We start from the raw sequence: 21351 nt of genomic DNA on the forward strand, positions 1-21351 counted from the left end.
GAGCTGTAGCCAAGTTTCTGTCTTGCTGAGTAGGTAGGGGAAATAGCGGGAAAAGACTATTAATACTGTAAACTGCTGAATCATTAATGCGGAATGCATATTTAGAAAGTGACAATGGGCCAAACAGCAGTAAGTGAGGGTGAGGTCTTCAGAGTAAAGAAAGGGTGTATGAGAAAAAAAAATCTATGAAGATAAAAGAGAGGAGACTAAGTCAGATGACTTGGTGAAAGACAGCCATGGAAGAGAACAGAGGAGAAAACAAAAAGAAAAAGGTGAGGAAGAGAAGAATTCTAGAACCTTCTACAGTTTTTTCTTGAACAGTACAGAACTGGTATGCCACAGGATTCCAGATCTCATTTAATAGAACAGTCTCAATCAGCAAGAGGGAGAAGACTTAACCTCAGCGATCAAGATCTAAGTACACCCGTCTTCTTGTTGTTAACTCTTGCAGATATGTTCTTGCTGTTAGGTCCCACGTTCCCTGGTATTAAACAAACACAAAGCCCTCCTTGTGTTACACAAACATGAATGATGGTTTGCTGTTGGTTTTTTTCCCATGTTTTGGAGGTTATTTTACTTTGAGAAACTCCCAAGTGCTTTTAAGGAAATTTTTTGCAGATGATCATGAAAGCGGAAGAGACTTATGAACCCATTCATTCCATCCTCCTCCCAAAGGAAGAAGACTCCTTGTAAGACACTGCACTTCCCAGGACTTCACCCAACTTAGATTCAAAAGCCACAAGTAATAGGGGTTCCAATAATTCCCATGGGAAAATATGCAGCTTTATGCAGCCTACCGTCTCCCACATGGGTGGGGTGGGGCTCTGCTTATCTCTTTAGCTCAGAACCAAGATCAGGCCTTTTTCCTTGGGGCATCATTTACTGTTCAAACAGTCACAAAACAAAGGTAATCCTCAATCCTCCTCCAGGGCCTGCCACAAAATCTAGCTTCCTTTCTAAGTGAATTATTAAATTGTATATTTTAGGAATCACTCTGGTTAGTGGGATAACCTCTTTTATCAAATACTTGTTCTTAAAGGAACTCTTCTTAACAGGGTTAGCTGTCCAGTTAGCTGTCTCTGCACTTCTCTAGCTTTTATTATTAACACAGGAAAACACATTTTACTGGCTATATTAAATTATTTTGTTTCTTTTTTTATTCAATGTGCTGTACTTCTGCTATTCCTCACCAAAACACACTACATGCTGTTTCTCATTCATTTCTAATAATATCCTATGTATTTATCATAGTCTTGTTTAGGCCCTAATCACATTAATAAAATGGCTCAAATTCCTTAATGGGGGAAGAGAAGAATGCATTCCTATCAATACTGGGTATCAACACACTTCCAAAGTGCTCTTGTACTGGACACAAGATGATATGTTTGTACAAATAAATTAAAAAAAAAAAAATCACACCCAGACATGTCATCAAACTAACCTACTGATACAAAATAAATTATTGTTATTAACATGGAATAAACAGTATTGCTAAATCAATTACACTTTTCCTAATTACTGTTTACTATTTTGCTATTATATTGTCTAAACACCTTAATCTAACAACTCTATTGTGATGGGCTCTGTCAAAACACAAATCACAAACAATCAATAACCCTAAAAATATTTACAAGCAATCAATTTTTATTGTTAAGGTGTCCTTGTGAGATAAGAAGTAAATGGAAGAAACAAACACATTCAGTGGGAAAATTCAAGTGATAACAGAAAAAGAAACCTTTTACCTGGCTTTCTGTATCTTGTTTTGACAAGTTACAAAACAGTGAGAGATTAAAAAGTCCACCCATCGACAAAAAAGTGCATCTGTACTGGGACCTCTGCTGTTCAATATATGACCTGAAAATAAGGATAAATAGTTTGCAGATAAAACAAGACTATTCCAAAAAGTTCCATCTAAAGTTGATTCTAACAGTTGCAGAAAGATCCTGCAATACTAAATGACATCTGACAAAATGGCAAATGAAAACGGATGTTTATAAATGCCAAGTATAACCTTCACCAAATACCCACAATGATGAGCACTTGTTTAGTTGTTGCTACTTTGGAAAGAGATCTTGGAAAGCTAGTGGAACATCAACTATCTGAAATCTCAACTCTGTACTCAGCGGAGGTAAAAAAATAGGAAAGTCACTAGAACTAAGACATGAGCAGAGGAAAAAGATATATTATATACTTCAGAATGGGTATACTATATCTAAAAAAATACAGAAAGAGGTAACTAGAACAAGCACAAATATGAAATAATTCCACACAAAGGAAGACTAACCAAAATAAGACTTTTCATTTGCGGAAAAAAAAAGCCTCAGAGGGTTACGATAGAACTCATGAATGACATCAAAGGAAAGAGTTAGAAAAGGTATAAAACTCAACAATAAATCCTTTTCAAGAGGATTTGAGAGAATTTCAATAATCTTACTGTACCAAGTGCCAGAAGCTTGCTAGGTTCTGAATCCCACCAACTGAACTGGGTATAAAAGAAGCACTTGGAGATGATAAGGCCATGGTGGAAAACCTAAGAGAACTTCCTGTGTCTGTGTTCCTCTGCTGGAACACTTCATCATTGGCCTTCTCTTCGATCTGTTTCAAACTGAAATGTTGACTTAAAAAAAGGTTCATGAATTAAGAGTAAACAAAATGAACAGTAACAGATTCTCAAGACTAGCTGGTGTTTATCCAAGAAACTCAAGGATGCAATAACTGAAATTCTAACTGCTGTGTAAATTCTTGCTTAAAACTGTCTTGGCATCTAAGGAGTGGACTGTATCAAACGTTACATTATTTAAAAAAAATGTTTCTACGGGAAAGCTGGAGAACTACTGACCATTAAAACTGACACCTGATCTGCACAGATTAGTAGCAACTTGCATTAGTGCATACATGGGCAGATACGATTTACTAGGGAAAGGTCAACATGGGATTTGTCAACATTGTTTTTGGGAAGAGAAGTTTTGCCTTATAAACTTGGTATGAAATTTTCTGAAGGTGTCGGCAAGCACTTGGATAAGAGGGATTGGAGAGATAAAGTTTGCTGAGATTACTGAAAAACTTTCAACGCTTTTTTGCCGAAGGCTCTTAAGGAGACTAAGCAACCATGGGATAAGAGAGAAGATCCCTGCATGGATTAAAATGTGCTTAAAAGACTAAGAATAAATGGTCAGTTTTCACAGTGAAAAGAAGTCACTAATGCACCTTCACATCTCTGTGCTTATTCATAAATAATTTGAATAAGGAGGTGAGGAGTGACGAGACAAAGCTTGCTGATGGTATCATGTTAGTAATGGAAGGAAAGAAAAGGTGTGGCTGAGAAGAATTGCAGAAAGACCTTTCAATACACGGGGCTCATTTACCCACACTCATGCTCTACGATATGGGAGACATCTTAATGGTTCTGGCACAGGACCTAATGGAGACCCATGCCCTTCTGAAGCCTCAGTAAGACACCCTGTCATCTGAAATAGCACTAGACACCTACATATGGGCAACTGAATTGAGCCTTCAGTGACTGGCAGTAAAATGATAAATAATTGTGAGTACAGACAGATGCAAAGTGATGCACGAGGGGAAAACACAGTTCTACATTACACGTAGAATAACAGTGTCCGAACTGACCCATACACTTCAGGACTGAGATCTTGGAAATTTAACATTATTTGTAGGACAATGGCAGCTCAGTGGAGATCAACAGCACATTGAATGTTAGAAATATTTAGGAACAATATTGAGAACAAGATAGGGAATATTGTTATGCCACTTTATAAATCCACTGTATGCCCCTATATTGAACACTGTATGCAGTTCCAGTCCCACCACCACAAACAGGAGTAGTAGAATTGGAAAAGTTCATAGAGTAGCAACAAACACCTTCCATCAAAAGAACAACTAAATTTCACTTGGACTTGTCAGTCTGTAAGAGAAGCCTTATCAGACTTGAAAGGACATCTCATGGATGCCATAAAGTGATGACCAGCATGGAGAAAGCAAAATTGTTCACTGTCCTTTCCAAAGGAAGAAGCAGGGCTCACCAAATGAGGTCAGGAAATGTCACGTTGAAAGCAGAGAAAGTGATTCTTCATGTATGTGATTACCCTGTGGAACTCCCTGCTGCAAGGTGTTAAGGATGCTACAAGTTTACAAGCAGTAGAGGGTCAACTGTACAAACATCTGGAGGAGATACACTGAGAGCTGCTAAGGAAGAAGACGCTGCCTCTGATTTAGGGAGTCAATAGATGCAAATTGCTGGAAATTCGAAATGGACCCACTGGAAGCTTCACCAGCTGTTTGGCCTCTTATAATCTTCTCATCTTTGGGGACAAGAAACTGGGAGGCATACACTCTTGGTTTAAGCAATGTGTCTTATGAAAAATTGAATAAGGAATAATTACTCATGAAAGAGCTATTTAAGTGTCTCAGGTTAACTAATGAACAGTGTGGCAAAAAGCAGGATAGGTGATGGTGAGGGTTTTTCTCCATTTTTGCTGAGTACGTCACTTGCAACCACCTTTGCTAGAGGCATCTGCAAATAGATAAGAGATCAAGCTGATTTCAGAAAACATTAACTGGCACACAGCACAGCTGTAACCCAAGTAACACCTTCATATGTTTTTATCGCAGTAAGGTGTGCTGTTTGGGAAAAATGACTCACAGACCCATCACCCATTTTTTGTACTGGTTGCCACAAACAATCCTCAGTCGTGCTAAGAAAACTACACAAAACCTAGTAAAGCTAATGTACTAAAGCCACTCCCGTGTACTGAGAGGAAACTTATCTTCCACGAGTTGCAAACACAACTGTATAAGACATAGCTGTGTGTGTGAGAAGACGTGAGTCCAGGGCGGGCCTGCATCCCGAGCTCACCCCAAAGAGGGGCTGCAGAAACACGGAGCCCCCTCCCTTTCCAGGGGCCAGACGGGAGGCCCGTTCCCCTCCAGCAGACCGGTAAGGGCGCCGTGGTGAGGATGCCCGAGAGAGCGAGTGCCCTTGGGGGGCAGAACGCTGCCCCCAGCGCCTCACGCCCTCACAGCGCAGCCGTTGCCGGAGAGAGCAGCCGCGGTGGCACCGCCCACGTCGCGCCGAGAGCGGGCGGACTGTCCCCGCAGCCTCCCCGCAGCAGCCGGGCCCCCACTAGGCCTCGCCTCGCCTCGCCTCGCCTCGCCTCGCCTCGCCTCGCCTCGCCTCCCTTCCCTTCCCTTCCCTTCCCTTCCCTTCCCTTCCCTTCCCTTCCCCTCCCTTCCCTTCGCCTCCCCTCAGCGCCCGCCCCCGCCGCCTAAGATGGCGGCCCCGCCCGCACCCACAATGCTCCGCGGGTAGCCGCCGCACTTCCGGGTGCGGGCCGAGGAGGGCGGCGGGCTCGGCAAGGCGCGAGGGGCTGCGAGGCGGGCGGAGGGTGAAGTTTCCCCGATCGGATGTGAACGAGCGGGCGGACGGTGCAGGAGGGAGCCGCGCCCGGACCATGAGGCCCCGACTGTGGCTGGTCCCTGCCCTGGTGTTGCTGTGGGGGCCGGGTGGGCTGGAGGCGCTGGGGCGCCCGCCGCGCCGGCAGAAGCGCTACGGTAAGGGGGCAGGGCGGGACCACGGCAGCCGCGGGAGGGGGTGTGAGGGAGAGACCACTGCTGCGGGGCGGGGAGAGAGGGGCACACCCGCCTCTGCCGGGCGGTAGTGATGGGATGATGTCTGGGATGGGGGAGAGACCACTGCCGAGGGGCGGGGGGGTGGGGAGAGAGACCGTCCCCATGGGGCGGGGGGGCACACCCACCTCTGCCAAGGGTAGCGGTGGAGGGGAATGGGGGGAGGGATGTGGGGCAGGGCCGGTGCTGTGGGGCACGGGAAGGAGCTGGGCACCCTGTGGCCTGGCTGAGCACCCGCCTGAAGGTCGGCCCATAGCGGTGGGCAAGGCCGCGGCCTGTTCCTGTGCCTGCCTCCAGGTGGGTTGGTGTGCGCTGGGGAGTGCCTGGGGTGGGGGTCCCTGAAGACCGTGTAGGCCCTGTCCCCTCCCGTGTGGCAGTGGTCCCGCTTTAGCTGAAGGCATCATTGATGGGCAGTGTTTGGGGGCCATTGCTCTCTGCAGGGGCGTGATGAGACAACTTTGTCTTCACACTCGAGGTCTGCTATGGAGTTTTCCTCACAGGAGTTTGCGTTATATTAAGGCAGGCTAATCATATAAATGGTGTCTCTTCATCGTTCTGGTTGGAGAGTCACCGTTGCAGAGAGCGCCTGAAGCTATTGGAGCTGAATGGAAGTATTTAAAAGACATTTGGATGAGGTGCTTAGGGACATGGTATAGTGGTGGTCTTGGTAGTGTTAGATTTACGGTTGGACTCAATGATCTTAAAGGTCTTTTCCAACCTGTGTGATTCTGTGATTCTGTGTGACTTCTAGAAAGCTTAACACAGAGGAGAACCGTTGCTTTATTTAACTTCCATAAACTTAGTTTTGCATCTAAACTTTTACTTCGGAGTGAAGAAGTTGCAAACTTCCATTCGATAAGCAAAAGCTTATCACTAAAATGGCAGATAAGCTCTTGCAAGAGGCGGTGGTCATGTCTTACCCAGTCAGATGTCTTGTTTCCAGTTGGCGTGGCTAGTGGTGACTGCTTCAAGTCCCCTTTCTTTGCTTAGATCTCTCGGCAGATTTCCTGACAGGCGTCCAGGCTGTGCCTCTGTCCTCCTCTCCTGCACCTGAGGTGGACTTGTGGTTCTGCACAGACCTCAGCAGTTGGTGACTGCAGGAAGCTGGGAAGGATAGGGTTCAGTGGTGGATGCCTCAGGAAGTGTAACAGAAACAGAACAAAACCAGCGTGTCCTTTCAATGTCACGCAGGTCAGGGAGCTCATCAAACAAAGGTTGCATCTTGGGCTGTCAGATTTTTATCCCTCCTAAAGGGCCTATCTGCTATGAATTTGTGTAATCTTTATCTGATAGCTTTTGTATTCTTGGCATCCATACCACCATGCCTGGACTATGAGCTCTTCAATTGTATGAAATACTGCATGGAGGAAAAACTCCTTTTTTCTGTTTCTAAACTTGACTGTTTCTGTTGTCAGAAATGGTCAATATGGAAGAATTACTCATTTTCTTCACACCTTTAGTGACTTACAGATCTATGTCACTTGTCTCCTTTGTAATCTGTCTCTTTTTTTTTGAGTGGGAAAATCTTAGTCTATATAATAATTCTTAGTATGGGAAAAATATCATGATTTTATTGGTCTTTGTTACTTTTGTTTATATACTTCTATTTGTATTGGATTTTTATTTTTATTTATTTGAGATGTATGACCAGGACTGCAAGGCAGTATTTGTGATACATAGGTACCATGGATTTATAGTGATGAATGCTTTTGGTTTTGTTTTCTTCCTGAGTAGTGTTTTGGCCTTTTTTTGTTGTTTAATAGTAACTCCAAGATCTCTTTCTTTTTTAATTTTTTATTTTTGAGTGGTAATAACTATGCTGAAATACTTTTGTGCGTAGATCTAGTGAGGATTTATTTTCCTTGTGTTATTTCAGACCTTCACACACTGAATTTCATCAAACATTTTGTTCTGTCATTCAGTAAACTCAATATATAAAAGCATTTTGTGAGGGAGCTTGAGAAATCCAGGTATGCTCCATTAACTGTTACATTTATCCACACGCTTCGTTCTTTCAGAATGCTGATGTATATGAGGCACTACTTCCCTAGTATCTTATTTAGCCACAGGTCTAGTAATTCACACTTTGTTGTTGTTATTACCTGTTTGTCAGGTAGGGACACTGAGCATATTTGTTGATTAGGCCCCTAGATGATACCTGGAGTGGAAATTGGTCCTGCACTTAGCACCTTTCAGGCCATCTGCAGCAAGCCCAGTGGCACCGTACTTGCATACCACGATTAGTAGTTGACCAGTTTAATTTTTTCAGTGCTTCATAGCTCTTGGGTTAATACATTCAGGTCCTGTTGACTTATTGCTCATTCTCTTGGCTTGTTCTAAAGCCCCTTTTCTTGAGTCTTGGAGGCAGGTCTTTAGATTCATCCTATCAAAACAAGCTTTCAGGGATCTTTTTAGTCTCCTCTGCAGTGAATGCTAAGGTCAATTATTCTCTTACTGAGATGCCTTTAGCATCCATTCTTGGGGTCATCTTTGCAGCTTATTTGTTTTACAAGCCCCTTTGATTATTTAGCTGGGTGGTTTCTTTTGACATAATAAAAGCTATGTCAAGTATTAGCTTTATGCCTTTTACAAGCTGCTCTTCAAAATATCTTGGCCTACTTTACTGTGGTTTTATGTTCATCTTTTGCTGGAGTTCTCTTGTCCTCATCTTACACACAGCTTGGTTTTCCAAAATACCATCTTTTCCTTCTAATAACTTCAACATTGCTATTTTGAGAGCTCTGTTTAACCACAGAGCTTGAGTTTTGTGAACCGAAATCAGATTTCTGGCAAGCAGCATCTTTAAGGAAGTTTCAAGGATTAACATTTTGTGATTTCTATTAAGAACTTTCTTGCTTGTTTCTCTAAAAGTTCAGTTTTTCAGGAAGGAAAAAAATGATTATACAGTGAAAAGTAGAATTTGACAAAGAATAGAATAAGTAGATAAAAAGATGGGGGTAATTTCCCAGCATTTCTTGGCTGAAGTAATCTTAGGGTGTGGTGCTCCAGCAGTCTAAACTGATCTAAATTGGGACTGCCACAATCCTGGCCTTAGCTTTCTGATCCCTTCCCCATTCCTGTGAGCACATTCATGGAGCTAAGCTGCCTGGAAGCTAATTGCCCTTTTTTTTCCTCCGGTAAGGGGTAGGGTGTCTGTGTTCGGGTGTTTTCTGTTTGTGGAGTCCGCTCCCTGGACTAGCTCACAGTGTGATTGTCCAAGTACCTGCCCTGTTGGGGGGTGGTAGTGGTTGTGCTCAAGGTGAGGGATGAAATCAATCTCAGTTTGTGGCTTTCAGATGATCTGGAAGCGGTGCTCTTTTTAATAACATTGACAGCAGGGATTAATTTCTGGGAGAAGTGTGACTCTACTAGTCAATACAATGACTGTTATAGTTTTTCCTCTGAAAATCTGATGTCAACTTTTAAACATCTTTTTCTCTCCATTGTTTATATCTGAAGATAACCTTTTATAACTATTAAATATTAATCCTGTTTGTCTTGGAGCTCAGACATATCTGAATGATAACAGGGCTTAATGTACTTGAAAAGAACAGCAGTGCAAATACCCAGCTTCTGTGCTGTTGAATATATCACTGAATATATCTAAAGAAGTGCTTGAACTTGTTTTACTACTAATACACAGTGGTGTTAGTAGTGCGCTGCCACTAAGCAGCATGTATCCAGGATTGCCAAGAATAGAGTCTATATGTAAAATGCGTCTTACTCTACTGTTACCTGTTTTGATTGAGATCTTTTTATCACAAGCTAGGCAGGGAGCTAAAAGAAATAAGATAGCTGTTCCTATCCTGGGCAGATGATATTCTTTGAATCACTCACTGGTGGTCTTTTTCTACCTGCTGTATTGCACTAATAAAATCTGAGGCAGATAACCTGGGCTTGAATTGTTTTTTTTTCTCTACACTGCTCAAATACCACCCAGAACTCAAAACAAACTGCACAAGCTGAAGAAATGACCCATTATAAATGGTTTGGTACAAACCTAGGTAATGCACATCAAAAGACTAGAACTTAAAAGTTGCTGAATGAAAAAAACCAAATGATAGTGGTGTTGATGAATAAACTGGGGGAACTGAGTGATACAGAGGGCAGCATAAAATCATTCGCAGTCAGTTTTGAATTCTACTTCACACTTGGTGTGACAAAGCGCAGGAAGTCCGTAAGGCCAGGAACATAACTGGCTGCTGAAGAGTTAAGGGGTTGGAAGTTTAGCTCAGTGTCAAGAGTGTGCACTGAGATAATTAGTGACAAAATCCTTATGCAAGATTAAACTTTGTCCTTCTGGATTGAAGCATCTGTTGGAGACTAAGGCAAGACCTAGGTAAGGGCCAAATGACTAATTTTCCTACTGTAGTCTGCCATTTTTCTTACTGTTTCTTATCCCATTTTAATATCCTTTGAAGCAAGACAACTGTTTTGGATTGAGCTGGTTTTGCAGTTTGACTCCAAGCTGAAGGTTGAGTATGTATCTCACCATGTACCACATGGAGGAGAATCCAAGAATACACAGCCTAATAGCAGCATGTGATACCTGCCTGGGATGCTGCGGGATTATTTCAAAATCATTGCAGGAATTTGTAGATGCAGTGTTTCCATAGGTGGTATTACAGGCTAAGTGATAAAAATACAGTCTTCTATACACTTAGTCTCCGTATCAGCAGCAAATGCTTCATGTAGACATGGCCTTACTGAATGCAAATTATCAATGTGATTTTTGTGTTGTGGATTGGCAGTCTGTTCTATGGAGGTACTTAGTATCAAGATTTTAAAGTACGCTTCTTGGGTTTGTTTTCTTTTGTTGATGTGAATTGGTCAATGTTTCTGTTTACAACTGAAAAATTAAAAAAAAAGGAAAAGTGATAAAAGTGTAATTCTGGAGAGAAGTACACAAAGTCAACAAAATTAAGAATATAAACACTAGATTAAATTCTAATTATTAAGAATTACCCTTCACTATTGCAAGATTTTTGTAATGAGAACATAATCAAGTGCTCAGTGTGAGTTTGGTTTTCAGTGGCACCAATTTGGTCTGACCTTTAAGCAGCCAAAAAGTAAAGCTCTTGTTTGCATTCAAGATTTGGAGTGGTTTTATTTTCCTTCCCCCCCACACACACTGTAAAAACTGACAACTTCACCGCTGCTGTTCACTGCTGATAGCAGCAGTGACTCATCTCAGTTTCACGTTTCTGCTACTCCGGAATTTTTTTTGCGTGTGTGCAAAAGCCCCAGCATGGCTTTCTGCTCTGTGGCTGGAAGGGCTGAGCGAGGAAGCACAGCCAGCCAGCTCTTCAGCACAGCATTCTCCTGATTGCACTCTAACGTTACACCAGGATTTAATTATGTGTTTAGTAGTCAGTAGAGATTTATCTTTGAGATAGAACTTTATATTTAACTTCTGTTATAAAACAGGTTGATTTGTTTTTTCCCCTAGCTTTTTTATAAACTGCAGGAGTCCGAGTTTGCCTGTTTCCCAGACTGATCAAGGGAAGTCCTTTGCTATGTGTAATAAAAGGTTAACCAAGACAGGTTTCTTTAACAAAGAGCAGTACCTCCTGCTGTCCTGTTCTACAGATTTCATATGCCACACTCCAACTTGCTTGTTTTGGGGATATCCTGCAGCCCTCTCAATGGTTTTGATGGTCTTCCTGATGTCTTTTATTCTTGCAGATGTATGCGAATATACTGCTTGACAGCCTGCAGCTTGTATGCTTTTTAGCCTGTGTTTGTCACTCATGCCCTGCATCTCTTCACAGTATCCATCCTTGTCTTCCTGTGCTGCTCTTAATATGCATTATTTGTTGTTTTTTTTTTCTCGATACTTGCATTTTTAACCTACGTAGGTACATGGACTAAGGGGTGGGAAGGGGGCTCTGTTATGCAGGGAGGCACCTATAGCTGCCACCCACTCGCTGCTGATCCGTAATTACTGAGGTGTTGAACAAGAACATGGTATCCCTTGTATTCACTGGTTTCCTTTCTCACCTTTTCAGATTGTTAACTGAAATCGTAAAGTTCTGCCTGTGGTTGGGGGAGAAAGGGTTGGTCTCGGAAGTGTAGCCCAGGCAGTAATTAGCCTCTACCTAGAATCATCTCCACTCAAACTTATTTTGTGACACAGCAGGATTTTGTGGTATGGTATCTAAGCACAGTAGTGAGGCTGACAGGTTTTGGAGAGCCAGACAAATGATCTGTTTCCAGAGAAGACTACATCCTGTGACTTGGCTGTTCTTGTCTGCAGGATATATGAAAGCATGTGATTTTGGGGTTGGTTTTTTTTTGAGCATTGAGTCATATGATGCTGTTCTGGTTTAAGATGAGACAGCTGTATTGCCCTTGTTTTACTTTGAATATGAGGATGTTAATTCAGGGGGCTTCCTTATTTTTTATAATGTCAATATTTGAGCAGGATATTGCATTCTCTTTGTCAAAAAGTGCTTTCTGCTTTCACTGATAGAACAGACTGAGTTATTTAATAACAGGTCCAACAGAATAAATGTTTTTCCTCACTGGTCCCTATTTAAATTGTGTTTAGTGAAGGAGAAAATTTGCAAGGTTGAAAGTGTGTGAGGTAACATGTAGGAGCCATTGGGGGTATTCAACTGTATTCAAAACCACCAGGAATAGCAGTTTCATTATCTGTACGGCTTCTGCTAAACAGAATTTGCACCCTTAAGGACATACTTGCACTGTCCAGAAACAGATGTCTGTTTTAGTGTAGGGAAAAAAACTTTGCAGTAGTATAAGGGTGTAGCTATATGAACAAGTTTTTCCTGAGATGAGCTAAAGGGTGTTTTGTAGGTTGTTAAGTTTTCATGGTTATCTATCATTGGGCACTTCTCAATGTGTGGTAAGTACAGAGCAGTCTACCCTGTGTACTGCAGGAAAAGTATACCATGGAGTAGCTGTTAGACAGTAAATGGGTAGCCTACCTTACCTCCCAGTGCGAGGTCTGTGTAACCGTACCCCGAGGCTTTGTCTGTGCTGTGCTGGTGACTAACTGAATTTGGGCACCTTGTTTTCTCACATGGTTTAGCAAGTTTGGTGCAGTTGGGATTGAGTCAAAAACATGCCTTTTAAAACATTCAGCAATCCTGATGTGGCTGGCCATTCTTACTAACAGGTTTGTCTAGAAATGTGTTTAAATAGAGTGTAAACCTTTATCCTGTTACAGTGTATAAGCAGGCTGACATAGATTTGGTTCTTGCTTTGAACCCGTTTCTCACACAAGTTCTTCTGTTCACGTATACTTGATGAGCAAAACAGCAGCCACTCTTTGGTGGAAACAGGTAAACATGATTGATCTAAACTGTTAAAAACATAGGCTGTTTCGCATGGGTGTTTCAATTCACTTTGTTTTCTGTCTTTGGCAATGGCTCTATACCAGATGTACTGGAGAACGATTTAACAGCATGTCTAATGAGCTGTTATGGAAAAGCTTTCCCACAGATGGATCTCCTCAACTCGTCCTCTTCATCAGCAGTCTCCTAAAAGCAGTGTAAACTGTTTAGAGAAGGTGCCCATAAACATTTAGGCATGACTGCATCACCTCTTGCCTGGTGAAGACAGTTTGTGTGCCCAGTTGAAGTATGAATATATTGAGGTATGAATATATTGGCCTTCTCCATTAGCCCTCCCTGAAATGGTGCTCCAGTCAAATGATCCCACTATATTGCAGCCGGTAACCGGCTGTTACCACAAACACGAGGGCAGCTGTTTTATGTAGGGTGATGGAGACTTGCTTTAGCTCATATGGTTAAGGTTGGAAAGACTACAGTCTGTGTTTCCTGGTCCAAATTCTGACTGAGGCTGTGAATTATATTTTAAGTTACTATATTTGGTTACTTTTTAATTAAAATATTTTTATGTATGAAGAGGAGCATCATTTGAAGAATAAAAAAATAAATAACAACAATAAAGAATATGGTGCCCTTCCGTTGTTATTAGTTAGTTGCTCACAAGCTTTTGTTAAGCATTTGATATCCATTGGAAATCAGCTCGAGATCAGTACCTGGGTTGTAGTCAACGAGTGCCCCACAAAATACAGGCTGGAGCCCTTTTTACAGACTTGGAGATGCCAATGATTTAACAGTCACACAGCAAACTCCTCCCCAGGCATGTTTGCTGTCCTTGTTCTAGGGCTGCTCTCTGTAGGCTTGTCACCCCATCCCAGTTCCTTTTGACAGGAGATTTATTTATGTCAAATTTCTGCTTTTATTCCCTTTGGGATAGTTGGAGAAATAACTGCAATCATTCCTGCAAACCCCTCTGATGTTTTTGTGGTAATTTTTAAATCCTGAAAGTAATATTTTTAAATATTGTTGGATCTTATGTTTACATCTTCTGTGTTAAAACTTCATGCTTCTAGATAAGCTTAACCTTTCTATAAATAATGTGGTTCAAAAGAATGATTATGAAATGGCTGACTTGCCACATTTACTTGTTGCTTTCTGGGCAGTAGGCTGGGCATGAGATAATGGGAATTTACTGTTCTGCTTATGAAAGCTGAGCTGGTTGGAGAAGGATGCCATTGGTATTTGAATTGGTAGTTGAGCACTTGAAGAGAAACCTCTTTTAAAAAATATGTGGTGGCCTCCAACTCAGTGAGCTAAGCTGCTGCCCAGCACATTCTTGAGCTCTTTGCTGCTGGAGTAGCCTGCTGCAATGCGTACTGGCCCATAATTTACTTAAAAGATACTTTCCTGTGTCTTACAAGTTGCAAAGGCTAGTGGCAGTAGGCTTTTAGCCTTGAAACAAGGTGGAAGAAAAGGAGGGAGCAGTTCGTGAGTTCAAAGCTGGGAGCAGAGGTAAAGTCACTGCTGTGGATTTCTCCTTGAGGACTTTGGGGTATCATCTTTGTCACCGATGTTCCTTCCCAGTTTCTGTTACAAACCTGAGGTGTGTATGTTCTGGCGAGGTCCCCCCCCTCAGAGGAGAAGGTGCAATGAGGTGAAGGCTGGCGATCATAAATAAATAAATGTTTGGGATAGGAGGATGAAATTAAAGTGTCCTTCTCCGAAAAGAGAGGAATGCAGAAATCTAGGAGGGGCCAGAAGGCAAAAAACCACAGGAAAGTGGTTTGGGAAAACCTGAGTCAGCTTGGTGCTGTTAAAGCCCATGGGAAATGGCTCTTGGACCATAGTGAAGATAATGAGGAAGGAATGCCAGGATGATTATTAAACTTGAATAAAAAGTAGTCAAGAATACGCTTGCTGTGACTCCCATCCACAGACTGCTGTACAGTTGGACTCTGTACAGTTCTGTGTTTTGTTTAAAATAATGACATTTCATCTTTTATTTTCAATAAGCCATGACAATGGATTAATTTTTCACAGTACGAAAACTTTACAGAAAAAGTTTGGTTTCAGTGTATTACCAATATATTTTTTCCACATCTGTCTGATACCTGAACTAGTTCACAGATTTATGTCTAGCAGCAGCATGTCTTAATTTTACTTGTGACATAAGTAAAGATTTAAAAGCAAACAAATTTAGGAAGGATAAGAGGAAATAGGAACAAGTGCATTCTTGTTTCAGGGTTACAGGAACTAGGAGTGTCCTGTGTTTCATTTGTTACTTTAACAGAATCATCTTACTCATCTTCATCAACTCTGCAGGTCTTGTTCTTACTACCCTTCCCGTGTCTCTGTGAGGCATTTCCAGAAGGGTGTTTGTGTGTGTTGAGGTGGAGCAGGACTTCTGAAGTTCTCCTTGCCTACCAAATAAAAAAAACTAATTTCTTTAGCAGACTTCTCAGTTCTCTTGCCATGAAACTGAGACATTTTGTCTGGCCATAGTGGCAGCTGCTTCTTGCTCTTTGACCTGACCTTCCCCTGGTTCTGGGCTGTACTTTGCAGGCAGAGGTGGAAAGGGGCAGAAGGAGTAGTGTTTTGCAGTTGGGCTTGTGCCTCTTGGGCTGACATTGTGCTTGGCAAGTCCCTGAGCAGTGCAGTGGTGGTATCACACCTCTCTTGCTTCATGGCCCACGTACCACACACTTGCTCTGTATCAGGAACCAACTTTTGGTATCCCGTATATCAATGTTGACTTTAATTGAGGGGTCTGCTCTAGGTGAGTGTGTTGAAAGAATCTCAGGTTTAATTAAAATAATTTAGGAATAGACAGTTAATGAGTTTTTTTCAGAATTGATTGTCCCTGCCTGTCCCTACCTTCCTCCCAGGTGGTTCTGGATGAGGGCAGGTGCCAGACCATAAGCAATGACTTATAACGGGCTTTTTAAAGAAAAGGGATGTTTTGGGGGTTTTTAGGTGTTTGCTCACTGTGTGTTTCTAGTGAACCACCTCTGCAGCATGCGGCAAGCTAACGATGAAGGTGCTGCCTGACATGCAGCAACTGGGCACATAAAGGGGAAAAAACCACAACATGAAGGAAGGTGGTGGAAACTTGCCTTTGCATATAACCCAAAGTGCATGGTAATCAATTGCAGGTGCTCTCGACCTGTGGGTTGTAAACAGAAATCAGGAAATTGCAACTGCACTGCCCTTCCTGTGTTGCTCAACGGCAGGGGAGGGGCAGCCAGGGAGGGAGAAGCCTGGGAGCCGCTCGGTGGCTTCTGCTGCACGAGAAGGCAGCCGTGTTGCCTATCCATCACTTTGCTGGGAGGTCTGGTGCAAGGCCAGGAGGGCTGTGAGGGTCATCTTTGTTTCTGCATGTCCCTCACTTCCAGTGTACACAAGCACATGTGTGCACATACACTGGTGGTTAATTCTCCCCACCTGCCCCCTCGCAAAAGAAAAAGCGAGGTTCTTGCCTTGGTCCAAAGAGTGCACCTGTTCTTAAAGGCTTTCTTGGGCTTTAGAGACATGTATTTGGGGATAAATGATGGTACTGAGTGTCAGGTTTAAAAAAAAAAAAAAATTTCAGGAGCTATACCAATTTAGATTTCAAGTGGGCAATCTTGGCTTGTTGCACAAGAGCTAGTAACACTGAGCTTACTAGTGGTGCTGCTTACTTAAAAGTCCAATAAAATGTGTGAGGTTACTTGGCTGGGTGGTGTAAGCTAGTGATCAGGGGCTCTGAAGAAGTGGAAGGCCGTCTTTGTTAATGAAAACCCACTTTGGTAGCTATCATGTCTGGTTTAGAAGCACAACTGGAAATGGAGGAGAAAAAAAGAGGAATTTTTTTAATAAAGACTGGATGAGCACTTCTGCCTCTTGTAAAACACAGCTGACTCCTCATTTGGTGCAGTGAAAAGAGTGAATGCCTCTGGCAGAGAAGGAAGATGGTGATGTGGGAATAAGGGCCTCTATTTAAGGCTGTAAATAGCTTGATCAGCGAAGGTGGTTGTCAGGTGTCTCGCTGGGTGCTCCAGAGAGGAGGAGTGCGGGTGGGTGCTCCTGGCAAAGGGATGCCTTACAAAGCAGCAGGAGGCTTTATCAGCAAGAGTCAAACACTGTTGGCAGCCAGCATTGTGCACTTGTTAATGGTGGAAGCATCTACGGAATAGTGACCTGAATTTGTAATTTGTGTGCTGCTCCCCATAGGGGTTTGGGCCCTTGGTCTCCCTCCTCTGAACAAGTTTTCATGTTCTGAGTAGGGAAATCAAAGGAGTTTTGCACGGTGGTAAGGTATTGGGAAACCAGGGTACCTGGAGGTGCCTCATATGAGGTGCCTCTTTAGTTATTTCTGACTGATTATGCTACGCAGACGTCTGTTTTCTGGCTACTGTTGGACAGAAAGGTAGTCAATGCAGTCCTGATTGGCAGTGAATTTAGTAGAAGTTTCCTAGGTTAAATTATTTTCTTCCTCAGACTTGGATGGGGACCAGCAGGTGAGGAGGAGCGTGATTCACTCCAGAGAAGTGGGGATGTTCTCTCCCATTTAGTTTCCAGGGGCAGCCAGGGAGGGTATTACCTCTGCACAGCTGTGGCAGTAAAAATGATGAGTTGGTTGCTCAAAAACTGCTATAAGAAGCAAACTAAATTCTTTGTTTGCTTCTCAGATCATGTCTTGTCTCACAATATGATTTCTACTTGCCTACACAAAATGCACCTTTACAGAAATGTACAATAGTTACCCTAAAATTAGAGCAAACTGTGGTCTTGCTGTTGAAATGGGAAGCTCTGTTTTGCTGTTTTATGTGTGCATTTGTGAAAGAGAGAGTCTCTTGAAACTAAAACTTTCCTTGTTCTTCCAGACACGATTGAGTCCATGCTTTCAGACTACGACATCCTTTCTCAGTCTAGCATCCAGCAACACTCACTGAAGAAGAGGGACCTGCAGCCTGAGACACATGTAGAGAGGCTCTTAAGTTTTTCAGCCCTGCAAAGGTAATTAAATAATCAGCAATGAAATAGCATAATATTTTCCTTCAGTTTGTGATGAATAATGTACACTTCCAAACCCACAAATAGTTATCTTGTTTTCTGTCATGACTGGCCAGTTCTTCTAAGTTAGTGATCTGCATGGTTATATGACTTCAGAGAGGCTCAGAGGAAACAGAAAAATAAGTTGCATTGTATTACTCTGTTTGCTGAAGTGGCAGTGACTTAAGATTTCTTTTGCTTTGTTCTTAGCTTTAGTTTCATGAAGATTGCTTCCACTGATTGGGTTGGATCCCACTGAGACCTCATCTGGCAGCATTGTCATACTTCTTGACTGTCCTCTGGTTCTTGAAAATCTCTGCCTTCAGTTTGGGGAGTGTGTGTGGTGTGTTGCCCAAGAGATTTATTGTGTTTTTTGTTTTGTTTTGGGTTTTTTTAATGGAGGTTTAATCCTCTTCCTACTGAGTGTAAATTTCCCATTCAATAAAACACTTAATCTTTTTTTTTTTTATAAGATGGGAAATAGAAGCACAGGTGAAAGGGAAAGGAGACGTAGAAGAGAGCAGGCATGAAGGTTGTAGGGATTTTATTCTGAGTGTCAGAAAAGTGCCTTGCAGGTATTTTAGTGCTGAAATTGTGAATCTGAAATAGGAGAGCAGGGTGAGAATAATGCTTTATATTAACAAGTGTAGGTTGATTTTGTTCATCTGACATCTTTGTCTACTGTGTTCTCCTGTGCCTTCCTCATCTGTCATCTACAACTACAACTGTCATGCAAGTTGTGCATATTTTTTGCATCTCTAAATGTTTAGAGGGAGTAATTTTTGAGTAGCAAGTATAAGAGGTTAATGGGATCAGATCTCTGGCTGTCCTTGTTTTGCACTGCCTCATGTACCCTGACTTTATGGTGAGGCTGCAATACTGCCAATGATAATTACAGAATAATTGCAGAGGGGCATACCAAAAAATCTTTGACCCAAAGCCCACATAAACCAAGAGCCCATGAGGCTCCTTTCAGAGAAGGTTCTCTACTTACTTCTTGGGATAGCCTTTAGTTTTTGTGACAATACATCATAAAATCTACAGAGTTCTGATTTCTGTTTATGGTCTTCTGACTGTATTATTTCAGAAAATAAGAACATTTAAGATAATTTAATTTAAAATAGATTAACAAATTCCTTGGTCTGATTTTCTTTAAATAGTTACCAGTAACTGGTTTAGCTTGACTGCAAATAGAGAAGATGCATCGTAAGCAAACCGTGACTGTTTTGGATTTTGGGTTTTGTTGGTTGGTTTGTTTTGTTGTTTTGTTTTGGTTTGTTTTTTTTATTAAACATCTTTGATGCTTTAAAAATATTTACAGTTATGAATTACACAGTATATGTTTTTCTAGCCTACTTATCAGAATTAATGCTTTCTAACTTCTTTCGGACCCTCAGTAAAATGGAAGTTGAATGTATCTGTTATATGTATACTTTGCTTAAAAATAAATGGAAGTAAATTCTTTTACAGGCACTTTAAATTATACTTAACTGCAACTGCTGAACACTTTTCAGAAAAATTTCAAGCATTAATTGTGGATGGTGAAGGCAAGGAAAAGGAGCATCGTGTTCAATGGCAAGACTTTTTCATCGGACATGTTGTTGGTTAGTATGGACTAGACTGTGTGTCAGTGCTGAGAAAGCACAGCTTTGCACGAGTCTCTTGGCCAAAGTAAATGGTGTATTGCTCTCTTTTTCATCAGATATGGTTAGGATGAACAAGTAAACTTAATTCTCATGCTCCTCAGGTTTTCTGGTTTTGTTTTTGTGGTGGATTTGGGGTTTCTTTGAGCTATTGCACCAAGGTTCTAAGATAGGACTCTTCTGTTTAGTTTGGCAGAACACAAAGGTATAATTTACTCAAGGAGCAGCCTGTGATTTTTTTTTTTTTTTTTTTTAAATGATGATGGTGGCTTTAATTCCAACTGGAATGTAGGACTTGAATATTCCTTGTCTCAGAACACAAAGCCCAGGTAGTTAGTGGTGATGCAGTGTGGCCCAGATTGTTATATTAAAAGACTTTAAGATGGTTCTTTGTAGACTACTTTTCTGTAAAGAAAGGGTATCTTGCTCTACTGTAGTCCAACACTAATTCTTCCGCTCAGTTGTTTTGATTTTTACGTTGCCTTTGTGATGTGGTGAAAGTCTTTTCCACTGGAATGCAAGCTGATGCCATAAAACTGCTGTCTGATAGTAGTAAGATGCAAGCTGCTTTTGTTGGCAGAAATATTCTGTGTCCTATTACTAATCCCCACAGCCATCTCAATACCTTCTGCAAAATTATCAGTTAAATCTGAGTCTTGATCACTATGACCATTCAGAAGTTCAGGTTGAGGAGGGAGTGCTGGTTTATTTCTTTTTTTAAACTGGACAGTATAGTGTTCTTCAGGGACTGAGGAAGGTAATTTGGCTTGAAGTTTAAAAACAGTTTAAAAAAAAAAAAAAAGGTGTCTGTGCAGGAGTGCATGCAAATAAAGCTGAATTAATTTCATTTTTCCTTGCTTATGTTAAAGGAGAGCATAATTCCAAGGTTGTGGCACATATTGGGGATGAAGACTTTACAGTAAGAATTAATACTGATGGAGAAGAATACAATATAGAGGTATGCTTTACGGTTGAAAGCAATATTCAAACAATCATCTCTTTTTCCTTGTGGGTGTTTCTCTTTCTAGTTAGTCACGTTGACACCCTGTAGCTCAGAATAGACTTGGTGGTGGTGTTTGTTTTGGTGTGAGGAGGGAGGGAAATGTGAAACCAATTTGAATCTCGCAAGTGTTGAGTTTTATCAGTGAGTGACATTCTCTGACACTTGCATGTTTTAGATACATCAGGGAGAAGGAATGTTCTAAACAGGAAAGGGTTTTAGAAACAGAAATGGTATAACATTAGTAATTAGTGGCGACCATGTCCTCTAGAATAACAAAGTGCAGCCTTCTGAGCAGAGTTAAGGTCTGTTGAGCTTTCTAAAATTTTGGCTTTGTTACATCTTGGAATTTTTCCCATTCTTAGAGCTTTATTTGAAAATCTGGTATTTTTCCTTGCTCCCTTGTTTCTGTTTTTCACCATTTTCATTGCTTGTGTTATTTTAAAGTATTGGTTTAAAAAAAATATTCAACAAATATATAATTAGAGACTATCCTAATGAGTTGTTCAGTGCAGTATATTCCCAGACATAAGCTGTATTAGAATGGCTGAATAGCAGTAATTATGGCTGAGTGTTATATGGATATTGTATTCAAACAATACAATGTCTTCAAACCCAAGGATGTGCAGTTATGGGTAAACCTGGGAAATCCAGTCATGTTAAAGTATGAAAATGTGATTGGAATACCCAAACTGCTGTGCTTGTGTTTTGCATTAAGAGCATG

At 41.5% G+C, this 21351-nt stretch overlaps 1 protein-coding gene across 1 annotated transcript in view; it reads left to right on the top strand.

Annotated features, from left to right (window-relative positions):
- The first annotated feature begins 5321 nt into the window (after nt 1–5321).
- Nucleotides 5322–21351, top strand: part of ADAM17 (ADAM metallopeptidase domain 17) — a 35895-nt gene continuing 19865 nt past the window's right edge. Inside the window, exons 1-4 of the mRNA XM_072855064.1 lie at nt 5322–5568; nt 17816–17948; nt 19455–19588; nt 20497–20585. Coding sequence (XP_072711165.1) covers nt 5469–5568; nt 17816–17948; nt 19455–19588; nt 20497–20585 — 456 coding nt within the window. The 5' untranslated portion in view covers nt 5322–5468. The remainder of the gene's footprint in view (nt 5569–17815; nt 17949–19454; nt 19589–20496; nt 20586–21351) is intronic.

This window comes from Ciconia boyciana, chromosome 3, assembly GCF_034638445.1.
Source record: "Ciconia boyciana chromosome 3, ASM3463844v1, whole genome shotgun sequence".
NCBI lineage: Eukaryota > Metazoa > Chordata > Aves > Ciconiiformes > Ciconiidae > Ciconia > Ciconia boyciana.